This window comes from Delphinus delphis, chromosome 2 (genome assembly GCF_949987515.2).
Source record: "Delphinus delphis chromosome 2, mDelDel1.2, whole genome shotgun sequence".
In the NCBI taxonomy this organism is placed as follows: domain Eukaryota; kingdom Metazoa; phylum Chordata; class Mammalia; order Artiodactyla; family Delphinidae; genus Delphinus; species Delphinus delphis.
This window is the reverse complement of record NC_082684.1, coordinates 154,189,832-154,215,097: the sequence shown is the minus strand read 5'-3', so window position 1 is coordinate 154,215,097 and position 25,266 is coordinate 154,189,832. Positions and strand designations below refer to the sequence as shown.

The following is a 25,266-nucleotide window of genomic DNA, read 5'->3' as shown; positions in this document are numbered from 1 at the left end:
TATTTTGCGAAGGTGCTTGACTGAAACATAAATACAGGCCAATGAGAATAGAGAGATGAAGGCTCAGGGAGAGTTTGTTTTGTGGGTGGATGAGGACTGCTTGGATATCAAGAAGAGGGCTACCTTAAACATTTTTTATATGCCGAGCTGTTACCTCCTTTATTTCTCACAACATCCTTATTACAGGGGAGAAAATCTTTTCCTCTACCCTCTTAGGTTCAGTAGATAGGGCCTGTAAATTAAACTGACAAAAGACAGATTAACAGGAGAAAAGGGTTGCAAGAAATTAAAAACCAAAGAAGCCATTAGGCTTGAGATTTTTACATACCATTTTAATAAAAGACAGTACATTGTGGAGAGGTGATCAGACAAAGGGAAAGGGGTCTGGGCTCCGAGGACTGTTAAGTATATGCGGGAATCTAACGGAAGATAAGGGGTTTTTTTTCCTAGTAAGATGTGTTTGTGCAGAGTCATCTCTGGGCCATCTTTGTTTCTCCAGTGACAAGGGTTGTTTTCCTCCTGGTCCAAGAGCGGGGAGGGGGACACTTTCACAGTGTTTTAGGCAGAAAGGGGGAGGGCAGAGAGTCCCTGCAGTGTCTGCTGTTTCTCAGTTGTGTCCGGGAAAAATTAATCCTATGCCAAAGTGGCATATTTTGAGGTGACAAGTTCTGACCCCCTTCATTGTGAACCAGGTAAATGGCAGCGCCCCCATTATACAGATGAGGAAAGTCAGTCAAGCATCTTGCCTAAGCTTGATTAGCTTCTAAGGGATGGACCTGGGATTCCATCCCATATCTGTCCAACTTTACAAAGGCTATTGCTCCTCTGTTATAATATACTGTGGGGACTTCTGTGTAGAAGGGTGTTCCCAATAAACGTTTCATGAAGCCTAGGAAATCCAGTGAGGCATTGCTCTAGCGCTAATTTCCTCCTTGAGATACTCAGAGCAATCTTAATGTCAGTTTATTGGGAAGAGTGTTCATCAGCTTCACAGCTAACATCCTGTTAGTTAATTGGGGGCAGGGTCTGAGCTACCCTTTGTGATCAAGAGTGTAATAACTTGAATTCTGATGTTTTGCAAGGTACAGTAATTCAGTCTAACTTGGGTCGTAATAACAGCTGTCAACTTAGTTATTTTCATGGAGTAACTATAATACACTAAGATGTCAGGTACATAAATTATTCAGATCACAATTCCAAAGTTTTATAGAGAGCTTGTTGAATTTAGAGACAAATGATGTGACATTGGGAAAAGCCAGGGGAAAATTATTCAATATCACATGCCTTTTACGATTTAATTGCCGCCTGTTTCCACTCTGAATTGAACTCTGGAAGGCATTTTCTTTTCACAGTCACAAAATGCATTTCTCTATGCAGCAAATAAGATGTAGCTCTGGGGCTTTCTCAGCGAAACACAATGAAAAGATTCAGTTGAAAGTTTATTGTCTGTTGATAAACACTGGGTGCGTGATTTCAGCCAGTTTCAAATGGATTTATTTTTAAACTCGGTTTCTGTAAATTGTACTGACAGTAAATAATAAAATCAGATGATTATTCTAATAGAGAAAACAAACACAATAGAACTAACTGCTTGTATTGCTGTGTCCTGGCCTTTTAGCGTCTTGGCTGGAACACGTTCTCTGGATGGGGCTCTACAGGGACCTGGGAACATAGCAAAATGCCACCCAGGCAAGAAAAAGACAGTTGCCATGCTGACTGCAGAGGATAGAGTATTTCAAGATCAAATCCTCAGTTATGAGAAGGCTTTGTTTCTCTCAATTAAATCAGGGTGCAGACCACACCAATTACATTCCAGAACACACCGGGTACATGAAAACTGGGACTTGAAAATTTCTGCAGCATACTTTTCATCTTCTTTCTTCCCGTTAACACTGTGCTGGTCTCCTTCACAAAATAGTAGGCGCTTCAGCAATATAGCCAGTGTCCTTCCAACTCAATAGGGAATTTTTCTCACTCTCTCAATGGGGTTTTGCTCCGAAACATGGCACGTGAACTCAGTGCCTGGCTCGTTCCTCTTCTGGACGGGGAGGGGCTTCAGGAACGGCGGGTACTGTGTGCTGTCTGTATGCTCCAGGGCTTGGCGCAGGGCAGATCCTCAGCGAATGGGCGTTTCATGGAATGAAGCCCCCGAGGTCTCAGTGTTCCTTTATGTGCTGCATTGCATCTTCACAGTTTTTTGAGCTATCCAAATAACAGCAGCTCACGAGCATGCCAGAACTCACGAACGTTCATTGCTAATGAGGATTTGCTTATGGGAAACGAGTGCCTCAGAGCGTGAAGTTGAGGCTTTAGAAGGGAGATGTCTGGTCCCTCTGGGACTGTTGCAGTGGTTCTGACCACGTGTTCATTTTCTCGCACTTGGGACTTGGGAGTGAAGGGGTGGCTTGAGGAAGCTGTCAGATGGTGTTTAGACGCTCAGACTTCCTTTTGAAACACTCACGTCTCTGAGAAATGTCCTAATGTTAGATGTCCATAAATTGGGTCAGCGTCAGGTGAGTTTCAAGTAATTTCTTAGCCCTCCGTACAAGTATCTGAAGCTTATCCAGAAGCGTTGGAACAAACCTCCCATCTCCATCTTAGTGATTCCGTTTGAAACGTATTTTTAAGGATAAATTGGAATTCTTAGTAACCGATACTACTGACGAGGAATCCAGTTGAAGGATGATCCGTGGCTCTTTGGAGAAAATGGTTCAGTTTTTCCGCAACCAGGAACATTAGTGAGAGCCAGCCATCCCCTCTGGCCAGCGGTTCACACTCTCCCAGGCAGAGGCGTCGGATTTCACGCCCTTTCTATCCCCTTGATGGCGAGCACGTCAGTGCCAAGCTGCAAAACATTCTCTCTGGCTCCATCGCAGCCCATTGCTGACGGGAGGTGCAGGGCAGACAGCTCTGAAGTATCAGCGGAGCGGTTTCTAAAACATTCTCGTTTTAGCAGAAATGGATGCAGTGGACGTTCACGGCGATTCCTTTTTCCCAACAGGTTCTTAGCATGATTATCAACGCAGCTTACAAACCTGGAAGGGTATTACGGGAATTACAGCTGGTGGAAGACCCACACTGGAATTTTCAGGAGGAGACACTGAAGGCCAAGTAAGTGTTTTCAATTCTGGAAAACCAGGGTTCTCAGCATTCTTTGCCTGCCACTTTGAAACTTGTCCTTCCTCTTTTTCACATGGCCCAGAGAAGTGGAAACCAACAGAAGGCTTGTTGTTCTGCAGTTCTGTGCACCACACACAGAGTTTATTGTGTTAAATATTCAGAATAAAAATGTACTGATGGGTTGTTTGATCCAGAGGGAAACATTTATATAAAGAGAGGATTCCTCTTATCATTATTATACGTTTTTCATTAACAGATCTTAATATCTGGTACTGTAGAGTTTATGCCAGATACAATGTTCCTCACTCTGCGACTTGACAGTTTTAAAAAATAGGAAGAACCAATACCTCTCTTTGGTTTTGGTTAATAGGCTGTGGCTAGACATGTAGTTGGTCACTTATTTTATTTGGAAACAGGCTAATTGGAAAGGTAATGTTTGCTTTGCTTTAAGTTTCTTGAACTCTGAAATTGGGAACACCCCCTGGCCTGCTTTGCGAGAACTCAGTTGTTTAGGAGACAGATAGAAAAAGACCCATGTTTCAAGATAACTTTATGTTTAATAATAGTTTTGGTGGTTTGAGAGGGCTTTTAATATCCACTTAATTCTTTTCAAATGGAACAGATCTTCATCGGTCCACTTCCTGTATAATGGTGTCAAAAGGTATCACTTAGCTGTAACATTTGGAAAATGGTGCTGTTTAAACAGTGAACTACTTTTCAATGGCTAGAGCATACCTAAGCCCTCCTTTAGGGAAAGTGCCTGTCCTATTTGTAGTGAAAATTAAGGAATATTAAATAACTTATATGACCAGTGGTATTTTCCTCCATGGTTAACTTACACCAGAACTGAGTACAGACGTGGAGAAATTCACAGTTACTCGCATTCATGGTTAGTTATCCACTCAGCCTTTCCTGTGTCTTTTTTGAGCATCTCTATAATTTTAGATTCAACAAAAGTCATGTATGGTCTAATGATACTCCACTAAACCACAAAAGTTAAAGGGAATGCATGTAAATAAGGAAAGTTTTGGTTTGTTGGAAGGTGTCGTGTCAATGAAGGGTGACACCATACCTCACCCTTCCCTTCCTTCCCAAGAAATATTTAATTGAGCTTCACCTGTAGCCCAGAAAAAAATAAAACATGTTATTTTTCCTATCTAACATTCTGTATTTTTCTACTTTATATAAGCTGGAGATTATCAGACACAGTAGAATACTTTGTTACAATGTCGATTCATACTGGTAGCGGTGGCAGGAAACCCGGGCAAGTATTTATAGAGAGAAACCCTTCTTACGTCTTGTTTTAAAATTTTTCTGTAAAATTCAGTACATCCAAAATACACCCAAGGATATAGAAATAGTAAAAGTACAACGACCTTAAATTCCATTAAAATCTCCCCTGCTCCCTAAGCTAGCCAGAAACTCATTCCGGATTCCCAGGGTGACAGGGAGAGTTCATTTTGCACTGTTGTCACTCATTTTCCCATTGCCAAGTTGATCAGAGCTTTTATGAAACCAGCCTGATACAATCAAAACAGACACAGCACAACCCAGCCCTACTGTATCGTAAAGGCAACGTTATTACCTATTATATCAAACATGACAGCGCGTTCCTTAGCAGAATCTTACACAGCAACTTATAATGAGAAAATGTGTGTCTGAACTGGATTTCAAGTGTCTGGATCACAGTAGCATCTTAAAGCAGCTGCTAACAATGACAGATTTACAGTCAGCGGGAATATCCCTTATAATACTACACGCTGAGTCACCTCTTTCCTTCTGATGTAAAACGACAACGTTTTAGATCTTGATAACTTTGATGTTTTCATTGGTGCAAAAGGGAGGAGAGAGAGTTGACTTCTTCCCATTTTGCTGAAAGGCTAAGATGCTTTCTTTCGTGAATAAATTAACTCAGCGAGGGCGGAGACCTGCGTTTAAGGCATTCCGTTGTCTTGGTTGTGGTCCTTGAGTTATAAAACCACAGAGAGTGTTCTCAGTAAGAAAGGGCATGAGATTCTTCTCTGTAGAGCTTTGGGAACGCTGTCACTTAGCATCTGGGAGTTCTGATTGGTTTTTTCCTCTTCTGAAAAGACCCATTTAGTTGAGAGGATAGGGGTGACATTGACAAGGGTTGATCTGTAAATAGACGAAAAACGAACACTGTCATCTACAGTTGTCCCCCAGTGATTTTGCCTATTTACCCAACAACCATACCTTTTATGCTAGAACAAATTATTGAAATGTTTGAACAGTGTATAAGAAGCCTATCATATAATGAGTCTTCAACATGGACTGAAAGGCAGAACCAGGAATAGCTTGTGCTAAAGGAAAAGGGGATGCTAGTGTAGTTCACTTCAGCAGCTCTGGAAGAGAACATTGTTTCTTTCCGATGGATTGAAGTTACTAAATTGACCTACATTATTTAGAATTTCGGGAGGAGGAATTTAGGCTATACCTGGCTATACCTTAGGGGGATTAAAAAAAAAAATCCAGTCCTATGCTTTTAGAGACATTTACATGTGTTTTCCAACATGTTATAGAATCTTCCTGAGGGGGAAAAATTGTTGACTCTTGTTTGAATGGCTTTTGTGACAACCTTTATAAAAGCCAGGCGGAGGTTTAATAGATTTTCCCAGTCTCCTTTTGTTACAGTTATGCAGAATATTTAAAGTGGAAATATCCTGATGTAATTTTGAGTGAACTAGATTTCATGATCACTTAGGCAGAAGCAAGGAGATAAAGTCAAATCTTTACTTTTAGGTGAGTCACGTTCAGCTCTATGGAAATGATATTTTGGTTTCTTTTTTCATAAGCAATGACAGTTTTGTGTGTGTTTTCATTTATTTTACCTTTTGGGGGGCATGTATTCGTGCCCATGCTTTATGAACAGTAAGATGTAATATTTGACTATCAAGGAGATTTATGTGAAAAAGGATTCCCAAACTGAGAGACTTTTCACTGAAGAAAGATTTTGTTGGTTCATGTGTTAATTTTTACTTTGCTCAGATTTGTGAAATTTGCTCTCGTGAAAATGTATGCTGTAAACGTTACGTTAAGCAAGAGGGTGAACCCGTTTCTGAAGAGAAGACTGAATTTCGGTGTGTAATAAATTCATCAGGTTATGGGCGTGGCGTTTCTGGGTCACACACAGACCAGTTTAGGATGTTCTGAATTAGAGGTTGTCTTTCATAAAATAAATGCCCACCCCATTTATCACACAGAGTTCCCATGACTTGAAATACAGGAATCAAGAAGGAAGAGAGAAATTTCTGAGGTTGAGTACCTTAAGACTGAAAACTAGTGTTGCACTGACCCTAGTTGTAGATTAAGAATCTACAAGTAAAAGCTTTGTTTTGAAGGAAGTCGGGGCCATCTCTGACTATTTATTGCTAATGAGAAGAGCGATTTTTCTCACTGTGTGCCACGCATCCTTATTTCTGCAGTTATCATCTTTTTTCCCCTTGTAATTCTTCCTTAAATATTTGAGGATGTGAATTCACCTTGACAGACAGGAGCCTTATTCTCCACTGTCATCGTAGTCCTGTCACAAGTAAATCTTGCATCACAAGATTTTTTAAAAAGGTCCTGACATGGGTCATTTTGAAAGATGAATGATAGAACTTAGGCCAAATTGAAGTCATTCTGCTTGGATCAGTGTTGGTGTTTTCACTTTGTATTTCTTTTTGACTCAACATCCGTTTTGATTTTTCTCAACTCTTTAACTGAAAGAGAAGAGACCGTTTTCCCCAGAACTCTTGTTTGTCCATCTTCATCCGTCTGTCTCCACCCTGCCACATGCACTCACACGTGGACATAAATCCCTACTTTGGCTGCTAGGAAATTATTGGAAGGCTACCCACACTTCCTTATGGATGTCAGGGGGAAAACCCCTTCATCTACCCTCTTAGGTTCAGTACCTGGGAGCCTGCAAACTAAACTGACAAAAGACAGGGAAAAAAAAAAAAAAGACCATTTCTTTCCTGGTGCAATGGATGTACACACAGAAGTGCTCTATGATGTGTAACTCAAAGGGACAGTTAGGGTTTGGAGCTTATACCTAAGTCATCCCTAACCTAGTGGGGGGGAAAGGAGTGGGGAGAAAAGGCCTCTGGGGAAGAACAAATAGGTTTCTTTGGGAAAGACAAGTGGGTTTTTAGGAGAAAAACTGGGAGATAAGAAAGTTTGGAATAGTTTGTTATGCAGGCAGGAGTGGCCTTTCTGTCTTCTTCAAGGCCATGAAATTCCTCCAAGAGGGGATTTATGGTAGGTTCATCCCTAGGATGAGAAGCGACCCCCAAAGAGGGTATTTATGGCGATCCTCACTGCTCAGAAATTTCTGCCTTTAGTCAGATAATGGAAACTCCAAGAAAGCTGCCTTCTGCATCTGTTGAACCGTAAACATCTTCCTCTTAAAACAGTCTGTGTGTGCACTCTGAGACTCTGAGTGGGTCCCCACGTTCACGGCAGGGAGGCAGTCCTTCCTGGTCCCTCCATCGTGCTGCCTTCCTGTACTGTTTCAAAGTGTGCTCCCCGTCAACCCTGCAATCACGAGGGGGGACAGCAGGTACTCTTAACAACCGTTCTGGACCCAGACAACCATTCTGTTTTTCACTTCCTCTATTCAGTAAATTACACGAGATAGTCAACACTTTATTATGATATAAGCTTTGTGTTGGATCCTTTTTCCCAGCCATAGGTTAATGTGAGTGTCCTGAGCACATTTAAGGTAGACCAGGCGAAGCTCTGATGTTCGCTAGGCTGGGTGCATTACATGCATTTCCGACTTAGGATATTTTCAACTTAAGGTGGATTTATTGGGATGTAACCCCCATCGGAAGTCAAGGAAGATCTGCATACAACTGTGTAAAGGAGCAGGTTGACACTGCTGATGAGGAAACTGACAAGGTCAGCAGCCTTCCTTGGTGGTTCTTTCTCTCTCAATTTTGCTTAGTTTTCCAAAAATTAACACAAGTGCTCTCAGCCAGAGCTACCACTACGTGCAGTGTTCCTGGAAAATAAACTATCGTTCAGGATTTCAACTTGAAAATTAGGGTGCACATCAAGGACATAGTTTAATAGGCCCAGCTATTTTGATGTATTCTCATTTCAGTGGACTCTTAAGTTTAGTGAGATGTGAAGTAAATAAAGACATATGATCTGTTGCCAACTGAGAAATTTATCATTATTTTGTACCAATGATAGTTTTAAAAATTGTATTGAAAGGTGACTCAAACTATTTCGAAGAGCTCACCTTTTCAGCCAGCATGGTTTACGTCATTATTAAATAGGCATTTGGGTGAGGGCTGTAGTACTTATTTTTAAAACAGGAGTCCATCCAACCTGCTTTCCAGAAGATCTGGTCTCTAGTTTTTCGTTGGTGACTTCATGTGGTTTTTCTTGGGGAGGAGAAAGGTTTTATTTCTCAAAGGTCATGAGCAACGAGTGACACTATCTAGATTCCAGAAGCATCCTGGAGGGGTGTTCAATTACGTAGACCCCGGTGAGAATACGCCAACTGGGAATCTTTATTCTGGAATCCTGTTTTAGCCTCGTCGCCACATACATTGCCCATGGCGCTGGGCATTTCTTAAAAATATTTTTGTGAACTCATAAGGAACAACGAAAACAAATGACAGAGAAACCACACACAACCTGCTTTGTTTTTAGAAAGTGAATGGGCCGCTTTGGAATCCACTGTACAGAATAGATCTGAGTCAGTGTGTGGTCTCTCCATCACTTTTTCTTCTTTGTTTCTAGGTATAGAGGCAAAACATACAGGGCCGTGGCCAAGATCGTCCGAACATCTGACCAAGTAGCGGATTTCTGCCGCCGTGTTTGTGCCAAGCTCGAATGCTGTCCGAATTTGTTCAGTCCTGTGCTGGTTTCTGAAAACTGCCCGGAGAACTGCTCCATTCACACCAAAACCAAATACAGTAAGTGCAAATCCGAAAAGAACGTTGGTCTGTGGGCCTACCCGCAGACCATGTAGTCATGTAGTTGGTGGGCTGTTTTTTTGTTTGTTTGTTTATTTGTTTGTTTTTGTTTAAACACCTTTTGCATAGTTTTTCCTAGGAATGGCTACAGGAGAATTCTTTAAGGTTTACTTAGTAGATACTTGTTTCTCTCCTAGAATAAGGAAGGGATGGGGATGTCTCCAGCTCTGCTGCAACCACACTCCAGGATGAGCTGCTTTGTGGTTCTCTCTAGGTGTCAGATACTAATGGATAAGTGTTTGTTCACACCCAAGAACCCCATGGCGTTTCTTGACAGTTTTATAAGTGCCGTCTTTACGGACCAAATTCAAGTGGAAGGTACTGGAAATAGACAGCTTTAGTCCTGAAAGAAACCTACACTAGTCGGTCATTTTGCATATAGGGAGTTTGAGGTGTGGAGGCTGAGTGACTTTCCTCTCAGGTACAGTGGTGTGGGGATGTGTGGACACGTGCTTCACTGCAGGGTGGGAAACAGCCACTGTCATCCAGGAGCCCTGCATTTGGCATTTTCCTTTGTATGCCTCCAGCCGTAGATAAAGGTTCCTTTGGTGCATCTGGTCCTTTTCTGGAATAATGGGAGTTCCATAGGGAACAGTTGAGGCTTTGGCTAATGAGGAAGCATCTCAGTGTTGATCACAATTGAAAACTGGACCCATAATAGGTTTTAGTTAGTTGATTATACATTCAAATGATAAAATATAGCAATCATTATTGAAAGTTGGTAAATAATTTTCTAACTATTGCTCTAGGAGGTAATACAGACGTATAACTCTGTTATTGAATTCAGACATAATGAAAGTCTCCACTGAGAGAAAAGAATAAAGTGTGTAGTTATGTAGTAGGGAAGGAACACTATTTGAAAAGACAGAAGGTGCCCCGTTAATTTGGGCTGTGTGTTTGCCAGTTGGTCTTGGTCAGATCGAGAGATGGGGAGATCCTTCGTGACCAGGGCCCTCCAGTAGGTGTTCACTGTGCTTGTTCATTCTTCAAGCTTCAGACTCGGGGGCAGCTGTCAGAGCTTCTCCAGTGGGCGTGGTTGCCACCACTGTGTGCAGTATTGGGGGCAAGGAAGGGCAGCAGAGAGAAACTCCTGAAATAACTCTAAGCTTGTTTGGCTCACCTTCTGTCTCAGTCTGCTCGGGCCGCCACAGCAAAGTCCCACAGACTGTGGGGCTTAAACAACAGACATTCATTCCTCCCAGTTTTGGAGGCTGCAAGTCCAGATCGAGGCGTCAGCAGGGCTGGTTTCTCCTGGGGCCTCTCTCCTTGCCTTGCAGTCGGCCGCCTCCTCGCTGTGTCCCCACAGGGTCCTCCCTCTGTGCGTCCCTGGTGTCTCTTCCTCGTCTTGTCAGGATATCGGTCCTGTTGGGTCAGGGCCTCACCCTTATGACCTCATTAACTGTAATCACCTCCCTAAAGGCCCACCTCCAGGTGCAGTCACATTGGGGGTTAGGGCTTCTACATTTGAATTTGCGAGGGGTTGTGCGGGTGGCAGGTGACACTGTTCTGTCCGTAACAGCTTGTAAACACGAGGGCACCGGGGACAGGTTTCCCCCCTGTGGAGCTGTTTTCTCAGAACTGTTTCCTGAGGTGTAAATGGGATGTGAAGTTTCTGGGTTTTTTTTTTTGCGGTACGCGGGCCTCTCACTGTTGTGGCCTCTCCCGTTGCGGAGCACAGGCTCCGGACGTGCAGGCTCAGCGGCCATGGCTCACGGGCGCAGCCGCTCTGCAGCATGTGGGATCTTCCCGGACCGGGGCATGAACCCGTGTCCCCCACATCGGCAGGCGGACTCTCAACCACTGCCCCACCAGGGAAGCCCCGGGATGTGAAGTTTCAATGGTCTCAAATGAAGGAATGATCTCTCTCTCACTTTCCCCCTCCCTCTCCCTTTAGTTTTCCTTCTCTCCTCCCTCTGCCTTGCTCCTGTCTCTATCCTCCCCATCCATGCATGCCCGTGAGTGTAACCTTTTAATGAAGTTTGTAATCTCATCATCTCTCTCCCTGTAGCTTATTATTACGGGAAGAGGAAGAAGATCATTAAGCCCCCGATTGGAGAAAGCAGTGCTGAAAGCGGACACCCTAAACCGGCCAGACGCAGGAAACGACGAAAATCCATTTTTGTGCAGAAGAAACGGAGGTCCTCTGCCGTGGGCTTTGCCGCAGGCTCCGGGGAGGTACGTTCTGCTCGGAAGCTTCCCACATTCGATCGGGAAGCGCCGCCCTGGCTTCACAGCCAAGGCCAGGTCGAAGTTTGATGCTAAATGGTGAGAATCGTGAACCGCCAGAACCCCCTCCTTCGTTGTCGAACGCAGACTTAACATTGCAGCGTCTGGGCTGGGAAGGGGCTGCAGGTGGGACCCGGGGTGGGACCATGGGATCCATCTTCCGAGGCCTCCTTGGACACATCTCAGCGGGAGGGTGGTACCGGCACCTGGGCAGGAGAGGGTCTGAGGTGGAGTTGCGGGCCCCCTCCCCCGCCTTCCCGAGGCCCCCTCCCCTGCCTTCCCGGAGGCCCCCTTCCCCACTGCCTCAGTGCATCTTCCGTCCTCCTAGGAAAGTGAAGAGGAGGATGCGGACGCCCTGGACGATGACACCGGGAGTGAGGAGACCGGCTCCGAGCTCCGTGATGACCAGACGGACACATCCTCGGCCGAGGTGCCCTCCACCCGGCCCCGGAGGGCCGTGACCCTGAGAAGCGGCTCGGAGCCTGAGCGCCGGGCGCCCATGGAGAGGACGCGGAGGGGCCGGAGGGCCCGGGCCACCCCCAGTGCCGAGGGGGCCCCCAGGGGCCCGGCCTCCAGCCAGGAAGCAGCGGAGGTAAAGCTCAGGCCACTTCAGCTGGCCCGTCTGGTGTCCCCAGTGGGGCAGCACGGGACCTCACTTGGGGGACCCCTGTTTAAGTTAAACACTAGCAGCTGCTCCGGCTGTGTTGCTAAATCAGGGGCAGAAAGCTTGGTGATTCCACATCCCACGGAGCAGGACGGTGAACCTCAGGATGGGGCTCTGGGAGAAGTAATAGCACCTCTTTTTCCGGAAGGTTTTAAAACCACAGGGATCAGGAGAACAGACAGAATAAGTCCTCAAGGTCTCATTAAACACTAGGCTTTCCCTCCTCAGGAGACCTTGTGATGCTATAAAGTGTGTAGTCGGGGTATCTGGTCTCCCCTGAGCCCACGTGTTGCACGATCAGCTGGAAGGTCGCTGGCACCAGCGTCACACACGTAACTGGGGGCATAGCGGCCTCGCGCGCCTACACCGGCTCCTGCCCTGTCTCCTCCTCGACCAGAGATCCCGCACTCAGCCCCAGAGCTCCTGAACTTGGGGGTCAACAGCGGCCATCACTGTGCCTTTTTTTTTAACCTCTAAAGATACACAAGTCTTTGGAGCAAAGTCATAACCCAGACGAGTTGCTAAGAGCATCCCTGGATACCGGTCGCCTCTGCACCTGTCCAGGTGCCTCGTGAGGAGGCCGCGAGTGGTCCAGAAAGCCCGGCTCCAGCCCTCAGGGTTCAGAGAGGGTCCTGCCATCCGGGAAGTGAGAAAACAGCCTCCTGCTTCCCTTCCCTCTGCAGGCGGTGAAGCAAGAGGAGGAGGAGAGGCTGGTCCTGGAGAGCAACCCCTTGGAGTGGTCGGTGACAGACGTGGTGAGGTTCATCAAGCTGACGGACTGTGCCCCCCTGGCCAAAATATTTCAGGAGCAGGTACGGGGTTCCGCTGCGCAGCAGCTCTTCTGGTTCTGAGCCTCCGGGTCTTCTGTGTCAGCTGGCTTCCTGGGGCTTGGCCTCGGCAGGGGGTGGGGGGCTTCCTCGTCCCTGGGGGCAGGGGAGCAGGACACCCGGGCTCCACGTGCGGTCCCACCTGCAGCTCCGTGGGGTCCCTTGGCCGTGCAGTGGAGACGGCAGCTCCGGCCTCTACTAGGGGTTCTTGGATGCCCCTTGGTGAGGGCTGGGTCTTATGCAGCCTGGCCTGGCTGGAGGTCAGGGCTTCCAGCTCTGCCTTGGCTGGCGGGTGGGGTGCGCGTTGTCCCGTGGTAGAGCAGTTGTCGTCTGAAAGGCTTTTGTCTCCCCAGCTCCCCCTTTCCAGTAGAGAGAACAGGCTTCCGTTGGCCCTCTTTTCATTTGTGCCCGTTGGCATTTCTGGGCTGCCAGCTTGTGAAACACTAAAGACATAGGAGGCCAAAAAACGAAAGCTCAAAGGACTGGCTACCGTGTCAGATCTGGAGTCCCACTGTCCCTGGCTGGTCTGCCTTCTTTCCTCCACCTTCCAGAGTCTTCTTATGTTTGTCTTATTTATAACATTCAGGGCTTTTACTTCTCGAGAGAAAGAGGGAGACATCTACTTGACCTTCCCAGAGGCAGAAGCCCTCGGGCCATTGCGCTTTATTTAATGCTGCTTTTGTCACGGTTTTCTTACTTCCTTCACTTCTTTCTTTGTAAGTTATTTTAAAGCCTATGGTATGTTAGGTACTACGGTAAATTATGGATAAATGGGAGAACTATTGATATAATTTATATCTTAAAAGTTTTCAATCTAGCAGATGAAATGATATGCCATAAGGAAGGAGGGTTTTTAATCTATATTTTCCCTTAAGTTAGTATGAAAATAAATCCCCACTCTAAATATAATCCACCTTGCACACTTCTCACTGGCCTCACATGAAAGTTCAAGTGGAAGCCTGTCACGTGCTCTACCATGTTTGCTCAATTTGTTGCATTGACATTTCTTGCATTGTTTCACAGTGTAAGCGTCTTTCACAACCTTGCATTTCACTAAAGTACTGCTTTCCACGTCATAAATTAAATATATGTCCATCTGGCTTTTTTTTTAGATTATACAAACCAATAGTCTAGAAAGAGGGTAATTCAAGCATTAAATCATTAAGAAAACAAGAAAGGCCTCTGATTTCCCCTGTAACCAGTGAACTTCTCAGATTTTCTCCCAAGGCCACCAAAATGCAGTAACGAATTATAAAAAGCAAATTAATGTGGTTCGCAGCTCCTCCCAGGAGAGGGGAGTTCTCAGTGTTCCCAAGGTTTCCACTGATGGAATAGTAGCGTCTTCTGTAGACACCCAGTAAGTGCACCGAACGAGTGAATGGTGGCTGGAAGGCCAGGCCACCTCCTCGCTGTCTGACAAGCTGCGCTTCCTCTCTGGGCGACACTTAAAAGCAGACAAAAAGAAAAAGGTTCCTTGTCCGTAAAGAACGTGGTAATGAGCATGTCCCTTCATTTAAACACACAAACAGGAAAGAAAGAGAATTGTGAGAAACGTGAGGACTCACATGATTTGGGGCTTGTTGAGAAACTGCATCTCGGTCTTGCAAACAAGAACAGAGCAGAAGGTTGAAACCCTGCTTAAAGCACATGGCCCGATGCAGCATGTTTCCGGTCTGGTATTTATTACTAGCAGCACCTCGAAAACAGCGTCGCATTTGTATACAGGACGAGTGCTGATGACACGGATTTAACACGTGTTCCAGCCGGTCCTAGGTTCATTCAGTCTGCACCCACTGAGTGTCTGGTACAGACCTTGCAGTATCCACGAGGCAGATACAGAAGGTATCGGTCTGTGTTAGTCTCAGGGCTTGTTTTGAGACTCACGTGCCACTTTGAACTGACAGATGCTTTCCAGTTGGGCCTCTCGTGGGACAAAGAACAGACGCTATTTGTGCTGTGAAGGGCAGACAATAAATATAAATATATATAAATATATATAATAAATATAAATATCTGGTAATAAGCAAGAAGGTGAAGACAAAGCTGATTTGTGAAAAAGGCTAAAATACTACTTATACTGAATCATCCTTAATTGGATTTTAATCCCTGTTTATAACAACATCTCGGGAAGTTTCGTGCCTTCCCAAGCCAAGGCATCTAAGAAGGAAACATTCCCGACACTCGGCCACTTCTAGGATCAACAAGGGGCATCTGCTCACATCACCTAGAAGCTTGGCCTTACATACCTACTTATTTCTCTCATAAGAGAGAAAAATAGGTAGAATTTAATCGATTATAGCCTTATTTCTATTTAAAGTTCTATGTTAGACCGTTTCATCTGTCACAGTAAAAGGCTGTTCCCGGCGGGGCTACCTGAAGTCCGTGGGCACCTGAGCGTGTATTTTGTTCAACCAGACCTTTAATTACTAATTTGTTCTATCACCTTTGAGGCCAAACACCACAGCTCTGATTTGATGGGGCCTCCAGTGGGTCACTCCAGGCGTCGTATGAGTTTTTAGATGAATGAGGAGGAGCTGGGGGTTTATCCACCAGCATGTGAGAGAAATCACAGCGCGTGGAGCCACAGCTACGTGCCTTCACTCCCTGGATTCTGAGTCATAAATTCAGAGACTACCGTAATCATGGAGCATTTAGAAAAATTATAAACTTCCCATTACCAGAATATATGCTTTTTAACTCTGAAATGTTATAGTAACTGCTTAAAAAATCTATACTCTATAATTTCATGTTGCAAATATGTACATTATACAGGGAAACTCCACACGTCTATAAAAAGCAGGAAAGTCTTAAATAAAATTTTGCCTATTCATTCACCTTTTGTGAATCAGAGCCATGCAATAAGCAAACTACCCAAATTAGTGGTTTACTTTTTTTTTTTTTCTCACCGTACACGGGCCTCTCACTGCTGTGGCCTCTTCCGTTGCGGAGCGCAGGCTCAGCGGCCACGGCTCACGGGCCCAGCCGCTCCGCGGCATGTGGGATCTTCCCGGGCTGGGGCATGAACCCGTGTCCCCTGCATCGGCAGGCAGACTCTCAACCACTGCGCCACCAGGGAAGCCCTAGTGGTTTACTTTTAATGAAGAAATTCCAGGATGCTTCAGGTGTAATCCACATTTAGACTAATTCCCTCCTCTTTCTACTTCTGTAAGCCCTGAATATCCCCTCTAAGGAACCACCAACTCCTAAACTGACCTCTGTGTCAAAATAAATGTGATCTTCCCATGTACTAAGTATAACTTTTATGTTCTGTATTTTATCTTATTTCATTTCTTAAAAATGAGTAGTCCATTTATGGTAATTCTGTATTTAACAGAACAAGTGATTTGCCAGCCATTCTGAATTATATGGGAGCATATTTCTAAAAATTAAATCAACTGTGAGGTCTGTAACTACATGATCAATGAAAAAAATAACTTCTTTGGAACCAAAACAAAAGCTACGATGAGAGGGATTATAAGGGGGGGGGGTCCCCCCGCCCCCTCAGTTTTTCACTCCTTACAGTGGTGACTTGCATGACTTCACTCCAGTAGCTGGAATTTAACGCATTATTTCTCCCAACTCATTTGCTAAGATAATTCTGCAGAACTCAAACTACAGTTTGCTGGTCCTTCTATAACTTGCATACCTTCATAGATTTAAAAAAAAAAAAAACCTAATGATGCAATCAGCAGGTGGAATTTTCTTGCTAATTTTGTTTAACTCTCCCTTTAAATACACCATTCTTATTTCTAGTTAAACCACATTTTTAGATTGCCAGCCTGGCATCTGACAGACAAATACCTCTCTGCCTTTGTAAAAATGCTGAGTACCCCTGAGCTGTATCCATTTTAGCATTCTTATCCAGAGTTTCCAAGACAGAGGGCTGAAATATATCCATCGTAATAAAGGGCAGATTAGTTCTCCATGCCAGGAACCCCAGTTCTAGGAAATTTGAGGAAGCTCACAGATGCCCCAGCCTGTGTTCTCCTTGCCTTAAGTGCCATTTCTAAATCTCCCATCGCTCTTGCAAGGATCAGCCGTCATCCGAGCACCTACATGTGTGCTGGCGTGGTGCTGGGCACTGTGGGCGTGGGATGGGAGGTCACGACCTTCTGATGCTCAGGTTTCTCCAAGTCGGAGGAGGTGAATCACTGAGAAAGCCCTTGATTTCCTGTTAGCCGATGATGTGTAAGATTGCTCCTCAACTCAACAAAAATTTACAGATAACCTATGTGCAAGGCACTCTATTAAAAGCTGCCTGAAGACAAAGGTGGGTAAGATGCTTGCAATTCTAAATGCTCCCGATCGACTGGGGACAACAGACACATCAGCAGCTGGCAGCAGCACATAAGAGACTGAAACAGTGTCATCCTCGGTGCAGGAGAGGACGCAGCTGTAGGCAGAGAAATCTGGGAAGATATAGCCTAGAATCGGGCCGTAGAAGGCGATGCCGACTGCGGGAGTGAGGCCGGGTCAGCTGAGCCAGAGCACACACGAGGGGTCTTTTCAGGAAGGTGAGGGAGGTGGGCTTACAGCTGAGGTCCCCGGCGCAGCTGCTGGCTGCGAGGTTGGAGAGCAGGGCACGCGTGGTCCGCGTGCCTGGTAGTCAGTCATGCTACCTGTCCAAACAATGTGTTTTCCCAAAAAGTGTCCTGGGAAAGAGCCCAGATTCCTTATCCAACTTTGTAAAAGTAATCTGGCAGTTTTCGCACTTAATCTTGAGGCCCCACTTTATCTCAGGCATATTTTACGACACCTCATCATTTTGGGAATCCTTGCGTGTCCGTTGTGCGCTTCTGAACGCTGCGCCACACACTTGGAAACGCGTCTTGTGTTTCTCGAAGTCATGTCACTCTTCCGATGAGCTTGGAATTTGATAGCAGCAGCCAGCCTGGTGCTGACTGCACAATCAATTATAGGACCGCGGGACCAAGCACATTTGTCCCCACAGGCAGGAGGTCAGAGTTCGGGGAGTCATTTATGGAAGTGGATCAGACTCTGTGCGTATGTAAACCGGCGTGTCTTCATGGTTGATTTAAGGCGCTGTGGATCCCCCAGGGTCAGCACTTGGGCCGTATGGGAAGGAATCCATGGTCCTCAAAGCTCCATAAACACTGCGTTTACTCCCACTCTCTGCCCTGGAAAAGACAAGCTGAAGGACCATCTCTGAGTTTCTGTTTGGGGATTTGGAGACCCCCTCACCACCGGATGTGAGTTTTTATTCTGAGGCTATATGCCGCTCAGTCAGTTCCCTGTCATCGTCCTCATTTCTTCCCATAAGAGAGTAGGGCGCCCTCGGGAGCTGAGGACTTGACTTAAAGGAGCTACTCTTGGTCCCTGTCAGCCTGCTTGAGGCACCTCGCAGGAAGCACTGGGGGGGGGTGCATTCTGGTACATTCCAGCTCACCCGACAGACGGCACAGCTCGCCCTGCAGGAGCCTCATGACACTGCTTGTGGTGTCTGTGCTATAGACTGAATGTCTATGTCTCCCCCAAAACCCATATGTAGAAATCCTAACCCCCAGTGTGATGGTATTTGGAGGTGAGTCTTTTGGGAGGTCATGAGGGTGAGGCCCTCACGATGGGATCAGTGTCCTTAAAAAAGAGACCTCAGGGCTTCCCTGGTGGCGCAGTGGTTGGGAGTCCGCCTGCCGATGCGGGGGACGTGGGTTCGTGCCCCGGTCCAGGAGGATCCCATGTGCCGCGGAGCGGCTGGGCCCGTGAGCCATGGCTGCTGAGCCTGCGCGTCCGGAGCCTGTGCTCCACAACGGGAGAGGCCACAACAGTGAGAGGCCCGCGTACCGCAAAAAAAAAGAGACCTTAGACAGCTTCCTCCCTGCTGTGAGGACACAGCGAGATGTCTATGAACCTGGAAGCAGGTCCTCACCAGACACCCCACTGAATCTACTTGATCTTAGAATTGCAGCCTCCAGAACTGTGAGAAATCCATGTTGGTTGTTTATAAGCTACCATCCCATCCCATGGTGTTCTTTTATAGCAGCCGGAACAGACTACGGTAGCCCAAGAATACCCTATTCTTTCTCCTCCACTTCTGTTCACCTTCCAGATTCTCTCTTACCCTCTCCTTTATTTAAAAAAAAAAAAAAAAAAAAAAACTTTTATTGAGGTACAGTTGACGCACAATATTGTATAAGTGTCAGGTGTACAACTAGTGATTCACAATTTTTAAAGGTTATATTACGTTTATAGTTATTTCAAAATATTGCCTATTTGGGGGCTCTTAATCCCCACCCCTGTCTTGCTCCTCACCTCCTTTTCTCCATCTTTTACCCTTTTCTTTTACCCTTCTGTTGACCTTTAAGTTTACCGAGGCCAATTCTTCCCATTTATTTATTCAGCAAATGTTTAATGAGCACCTATTATGTGCCCGGCAGGCATTTTTCTAGGTGCTGAGGATAGAGCAGGGGAAAACAAAACCCCATGCCTACATTGATTTGCCTTATCGCAAGGCAGTCAATCAAACGTGAGGCCACCCTGGCTCCCCCAGCCGGGGCGAGTGTCCCAGGGCCCATCTCTGGCTCTGGGTATCTTTCCAAATTTGCTGTTGGTAGCTACTTGCGCAGGTGTTTCTGCTCCCCGCTGCAGAAGGCGGAAGCCGAGTCTCACTCATTTTGTATCTCCCACATCTCCTTTGGGGTCTGACATGTGAAAAATTTAATAAATATTTGGCAAAGACATGAAAACAGCTTTAAAAGGCTTATAACACCTCCCCCAAAATTAAGATCCATGAATTTAGGAGGGCATTCCTTCTCTTTCCTTGGCTGTGGTGTGTCAGGAAAGTGTAGAAACTTTCACTTCAGAAAGAAAACCAGTGAGAAATACCGATTCACATCAGAGATGCAGATGCACTGAAATGCTTTGATTGAGAACTAGTCTGTGCCTACAGAAGAGTATGTGTACTGTTTGTACATATGGGGCCTATTAATAAAAGGGACACCCATGGAAGCCACTAAGCCAAGGAAGAATCAGGAACTCTGCAACATGGCTGCATGTACCAAGGCCAGCCTCCCTCTCACACTCCCCTTTATTTCCACTGGTGGTTAATGCTACTCTGAATTTTGTGTTTATCGTGCTCTTGTTTGATTTCCAAAATGTTTCCCAGACTAGCATATGAAGGTGCCTTTCTACTCGTCATGCAGAAGCTTCTGTGTCAACACTTAATATTGTCAGACTTCTTAACTTTTGTGGGTATAGAATTATATTGTCGTGTGGGCTTAATTTGCACTTCCCTGATTCCTGATAAGGTTAAGCATCTTTTCTTCAATTTTTCACCATTTTTGTTTCATCTGTGAAATACCTACTCGTGGTTTTTGCCTAATTTAAAAAAAAAGTTCATCTTCTTTTTATTGATTTGTAGTAGCGCCTTCTGTGTTCTGGATACTGCTGCCATCCTTTGTCAGTTGTTTACGTAGCAGGCTTTTTCCCCCCGGTTTGTGGTTGGTTTATCTGCTTTACAGTAAACTTTAATGCATCCGACGGGAAGCAGCCGAGTTCTGGCCAACGCGCTCTCTCAGCAGACTCAGGTTGCCACCTCCTAATAAAGGTCCTTGCCTTCAGCCTCTCATCCCTTCCCCACCCTACCGCCTAATTCATTCTGATACCCTGTGGCCAATATTAGGTTGCAGACGCACCTGATAAAGTCACTTATCTGCTTAACGTCCTTCAGTGACTATTTATCACACATCTCCAGAATAAGTCCCCAGTTCCTGTCTGGGCCCATCTCAATTCTGCCTTCAGTGTCTCCCTGCGCCCCTTGAATTCCATGCACTGATGAACCACTTGTGTTCTCTGAGTCCATCCTCACCTTAATACTTCCCACTGGTGCCCTAGGTCTGAGTACCTCATCGTCCAGTCTCTGAAGCCTTCCTTGACTCCTGTAAGCTCGGCTCTGTAGCCTGGCCTGATGGGGTCTGTAGCACTACGTCCACACATTAAGTTCCCTATGTCATAGGGGTCTGCTTATTTGTCTACCTCCCTTAAGATTCCTGGCGTCTCCAGGGCAGGAGTCTTTGTTTTGTTCAGTGTGATGCACCCAGAGGCCTTCAGAGTGCCTGGCACCTAGTAGGTGCTCAATAAATGCCCACTGAGTGATTAAATCAGTGACATCCTCCACTCAGTGTGGTGCAGGCATATGGCAGCCACCTTCACTGAAACTGACTGTGGAGAGTTACACAAATATTTAAGGGGTGATTTTCAATTGTAATTAATCTGTGTGTCCAAGGATAGCCATCACAACCTGGTGCAGATGTGAAGAGCTAAGCTACAACTTTCCCCCCAAAGCTGAATTTCAGAAAACCATGATTGTAGTTCCACCGCTGTCTCTCACCAGCTATGTGATCTTAATTAGATCAGCCAGTGTTGCTGGCCTGCACTCTCCAGGTCTAGTTTCAATAGAATATATGTGGATTTGGCTCTGAAAGTGGACTCAGCTAACAGGCCCCAGGCCACGGGGTACCATTATTTGCTTCGTGGTCTTATAGGTAGCATGTGAAAAGAATGTAAAATAGCGTGTAAAGGCACATGTAAAGGGAAAAAAGATACAGCATCAGAAATTCATTGACAGTTTTATGAGCTTGTCTCCTGCTTTCAGGGCCTACTCAAGGCCGCTCTGCTCACTTTGTGGTTTGACGAGGTCAAGTTTGAGTCTTGGTTGAGACGTGGCTTACAGTCGCACACATCACAGCCAGTGCTTGTCCATAATTTAACAATAATAACTGGCATTTGCATTGATGCTTTTTAAGTTCTTTATGGCTTCCATACGTCTTAGGGGATAATAGTGCATCAAGGTGGCTTTCAAAACCTATCAAATAAATGATGTTGTTCATCCTTAACATTAGTCTTCGAAGGCAAGGCTAACAGTTATACCCATTTTGGGGTTTTTTGCTTTAGTTGCTGTCAAGACAGCTAAATAAACCGTTAGTTTGAGAAAAAAAGCTGCCTGTGTGAAACTCACCGACACGTGGTCTCTGAGATGCGTGCCTGCGTCGATGGTGGGGCTGCCGCGTCTCTGTGGCTCACGGCAGCCCTGGGGCACTGCTTCTCCGCGTGGCGGAGAGCCTGGTGCGTGTGCCGGCTTCAGGGTCTGCGCCTGTTCCACCACGACCTTTATCATTACCTCGGGCCTGCAGGCTCTTGGGCCCTCGTTTATTTCCTCCAGAACATGAAGCCTGGGTGAACAGGAAAAGGGGTTGCCCTGACACTCAGTAACCCAATCAAACGATGTCTAGATAAATAAACCCGATTCTTACAGGAAGCAAGCTGGTGAGAGGCAAAGCCCACTGGGGTGATCGTAAAGCCTTGGGCTGAGCCTTCGTGCCCTTTCTTTCTACAGTGAATGCAGTTTCACGGTGATTGAGTGAATATCTCCATCGTGGGGACCCCTGGGTATGGATGCAGAAGGGCTAAGTAAGATAGCACAGGGAGTAGACCTCAGACCCCTCATTCTGGGTGGCACAGCTTGTAAATCCAAGTACATGTGCCCCCCTCTGTGGAAGATCGTGCTGTGGCATCTTCTCACCCCTTCTGATGGTAAGCTGTCAGGGCTTGGCAGGGAAGAGAGAACGTTTCTCTTGTTCCTGGAGAGCCCTTTCCAGGGCTTAGGTAGTCACAGCAGAGCAGAGGGAGGACACCAAAGCCCAGGAAGGATGGATCTGGGGGCCTGGGGCTTACCAGCAAGAGGCGATGGGCTTAGGGAGAGCCCAGTCCAGCTCTTCATCCCCTCCAGCCCAGGCTGGTGAATTTCACAGCAGCCAGTGTTATCTCAGCAGAAAGATTTCATTAGCCGCGAGATCAGGCAGTCATCAAGCCAAGTCGCCGTCTCGGCCCGCTCTCTGCAGGCTCAGACGGAACGAGAGCCGCCCCCATGCCCTGGGCCTGGCATGAAGCCCGCCGTGGCTCACGTGTTCCCCACCCCCTACCCCCGTGCACCTTGTCCCGCCTGGGCTCTAACCCGGCTTTGTCTCCTGGCAGGATATCGACGGCCAGGCGCTCCTGTTGCTGACGCTCCCCACAGTGCAGGAGTGCATGGAGCTGAAGCTGGGGCCCGCCATCAAGCTATGCCATCAGATCGAGAGGGTCAAGGTGGCCTTCTATGCCCAGTACGCCAACTGACCCCACCCACTCCGCCCGCTGTCCCGGTGACGCAGCGCCTCATGTCTCGAAAGGTTTCCGGGACTGGAACTTCCGTTTTCCCGGGACGTGTGAGGCGGTGCACATGCTGTGTCCCCACAAGGCGAGAAGCGCGAGGGCCTCCTCTGCCCACCAGCCTGCTCGAGGTTTCCATGTTTCCAAAGCACCCCGGGCCCCGCAGCAGTGGCTCCCGGAGGGTGTGAATTTCAGCTCATACCCTGCAGATGTGGACGTGCATCTCTGCAGACCACGCCCCCGCCTTTTTCCCACCCCAAACCAGGCAGCTTCCTCGGAACAAGGTTTCCCAAACCAAGGCCCACACTTCTTTGAAAACTAAGACGCAAGTGATGTCTTTTAGGTTGTGACCCAGGAGGAGGCCTTGCAGACGGCTTTAGTGTCATTGTTCCCAGGCACGTCCATAGATGCTTCTTTCAGGTCGACACGCGTGGAGCTGTCACTGCAGTTTGATCTGGTGGTGACTCATTTCTCACGCACAGCTCTAGGCGATGTTTCAGGATGGCGGTTAGCAAAGGAGCGACTCCGCCTGTCGGAGGAGACTTCAGGAAGTCTGGGCAGAGAAGGAAGGCCGGGTGTCATGACAGGGAGATGGGCATCCAGGAAGTCTGCAGGGAGGAGGTGTGCTTGCAGCCTTGTACAGAACCTCCGATGTGCTCATTTAACTGTGACCAGGTCAGGAAGGGTCTCCTCTAGCCTCTGGGGCATCTTGAATTGTGTATTGAAGGCAGAACTTCATTCCAGAGGACAAGAGTGGAGAAAAGACCCGAGGGAAGCTGTTGATCCAACAGCGCCTTCCCTTAGAGGGACACTGTACTGGGTCTCCCGAGGAGGTTCTCTCCAAGCCCCGCCCTGCCCAGTCACCCCTGCCCCGGCACACGCCTCTACCACAGGGTGACGAGGGGCCCTGGCCCTGGAGGCAGCCCCACGTTCTGCTGGCTCGGCCATTGACTGACCCCGTCATCTGGGCTGACTTTGAATCACCCTGGACCTCCTTCCGGTAGAGTAACAGGTTTGAACTCTTAGGCGTGTGGCACTGACACATGTGCCCCTGTCCCTATCCTGCTCCTGCTGTCAGGGAAGAGTCCACGTTGGCCAAAGCGAGAAAAAGAAGAGTGTGTAATTCCTGCAGCTCACTCCGGCTCTGGTTTGCTTAGGACATTTCTTGGCTGTTTTCATTAAGTGGGTCTAGTCATTTGTAGAGAGATGCGTGGCTCCGGGGACCAGCTGGTCTTTTGTACCAGGTGCTTCGTCTGTGTGCGCCCTGGACGGATCCAGTATATTCTTTGAAGCCCAAACGGACCACTGTATTCTGTGCTGGTTGTTGCCCAGATGCCTTTTTAAACTTGTGTGAGGGAGCTCAGGCTCCACGTTGCCCAGGAAGAGCGGGTCCTGCACACCCTCCTCTTCCTCTGGGAGCGTGGTTACCTTGACCTCTTCTCTTTGGCGACAGTGCCAGCAGTTCCAGGCAGAATATCCTGGGCTGGCTGACGAGCTGTTCATGTTCCTGCCACGTGAGGGCTGGTTACCTGTCAGATTTCGAGAGGCTCCGTCACTAAGGCTAACCTTTGTCAACGTTCTGTCACCGTTACCGATGAAAAGAGAAAACATACATTTAGTGGTCGAGACTGTGGTCGCCCCTGTAGCTGATGCTAAGTCAAGTTTAAACGTTCGGCACTGGGCTTGCCCGGTTGCCTCTGCTGGGAGGCCCAGTGCCTGGCCTGTGCAGACGGGCAGCGTCCGTGAGGACCCCAGCCTGGCCTGCGGTCCCGTTTCTCTCTTCGGTTCCCCACCGCTGCCTCCTCAGCCGTGTGCTTTTGGCCTTAAACGCTCAGTCCCGTGGAGTTGAACGCTGTCAACCAGTTGGAAAGGGCATCCTTTCCATGGTGTGGGGCATTTTCCCGTTGCTGACACGTCTGTGATCCTTCACTGTGGCCTTTTTGAGCTGAGTTCTTCCCGTTGCATGTGGGACGGGAATGAAGGGATGTGAGGGCTGCAGCCTCCTTTCAGAATGCATGGCACCTTCTCGTGCCCGTTCCAGGAATGGCCCAGAGGAGAGGGTGCTGCATGGGAATAAGTGGATCTCCGGGGCGTAGGGGGAGTCCCTGGGGCCCACCGAGAGGAACTGGAGGCCTCCCGCCCGGCAGCCCAGGGGAGACGCGGCCACCATTGCTCGGGAGGCATCCTCTTCCCAAGGGACCAGATGCCCAGAACTCTCCTTGTGCTCGGTCTCTTTGTGGGATCCGCCCTGTCAACCACATGCGCTCTGCGT

General features: G+C 47.3%; 1 protein-coding gene across 5 annotated transcripts in view; it reads left to right on the top strand.

The window, feature by feature from the left end:
* The window catches only part of SFMBT2 (Scm like with four mbt domains 2), a 202,682-nt gene extending 177,852 nt beyond the window's left edge, over nucleotides 1–24,830 (top strand). For all 5 annotated transcript variants that reach the window (XM_060006013.1, XM_060006010.1, XM_060006012.1 and 2 more), the window contains 6 exons: nucleotides 3,002–3,111; nucleotides 8,878–9,053; nucleotides 11,122–11,288; nucleotides 11,668–11,931; nucleotides 12,687–12,815; nucleotides 22,821–24,830. In XM_060006013.1, the coding sequence (XP_059861996.1) occupies nucleotides 3,002–3,111; nucleotides 8,878–9,053; nucleotides 11,122–11,288; nucleotides 11,668–11,931; nucleotides 12,687–12,815; nucleotides 22,821–22,961 (987 nt within the window). In that variant the 3' untranslated portion in view covers nucleotides 22,962–24,830. The remainder of the gene's footprint in view (nucleotides 1–3,001; nucleotides 3,112–8,877; nucleotides 9,054–11,121; nucleotides 11,289–11,667; nucleotides 11,932–12,686; nucleotides 12,816–22,820) is intronic.
* Nucleotides 24,831–25,266: the final 436 nt, after the last annotated feature.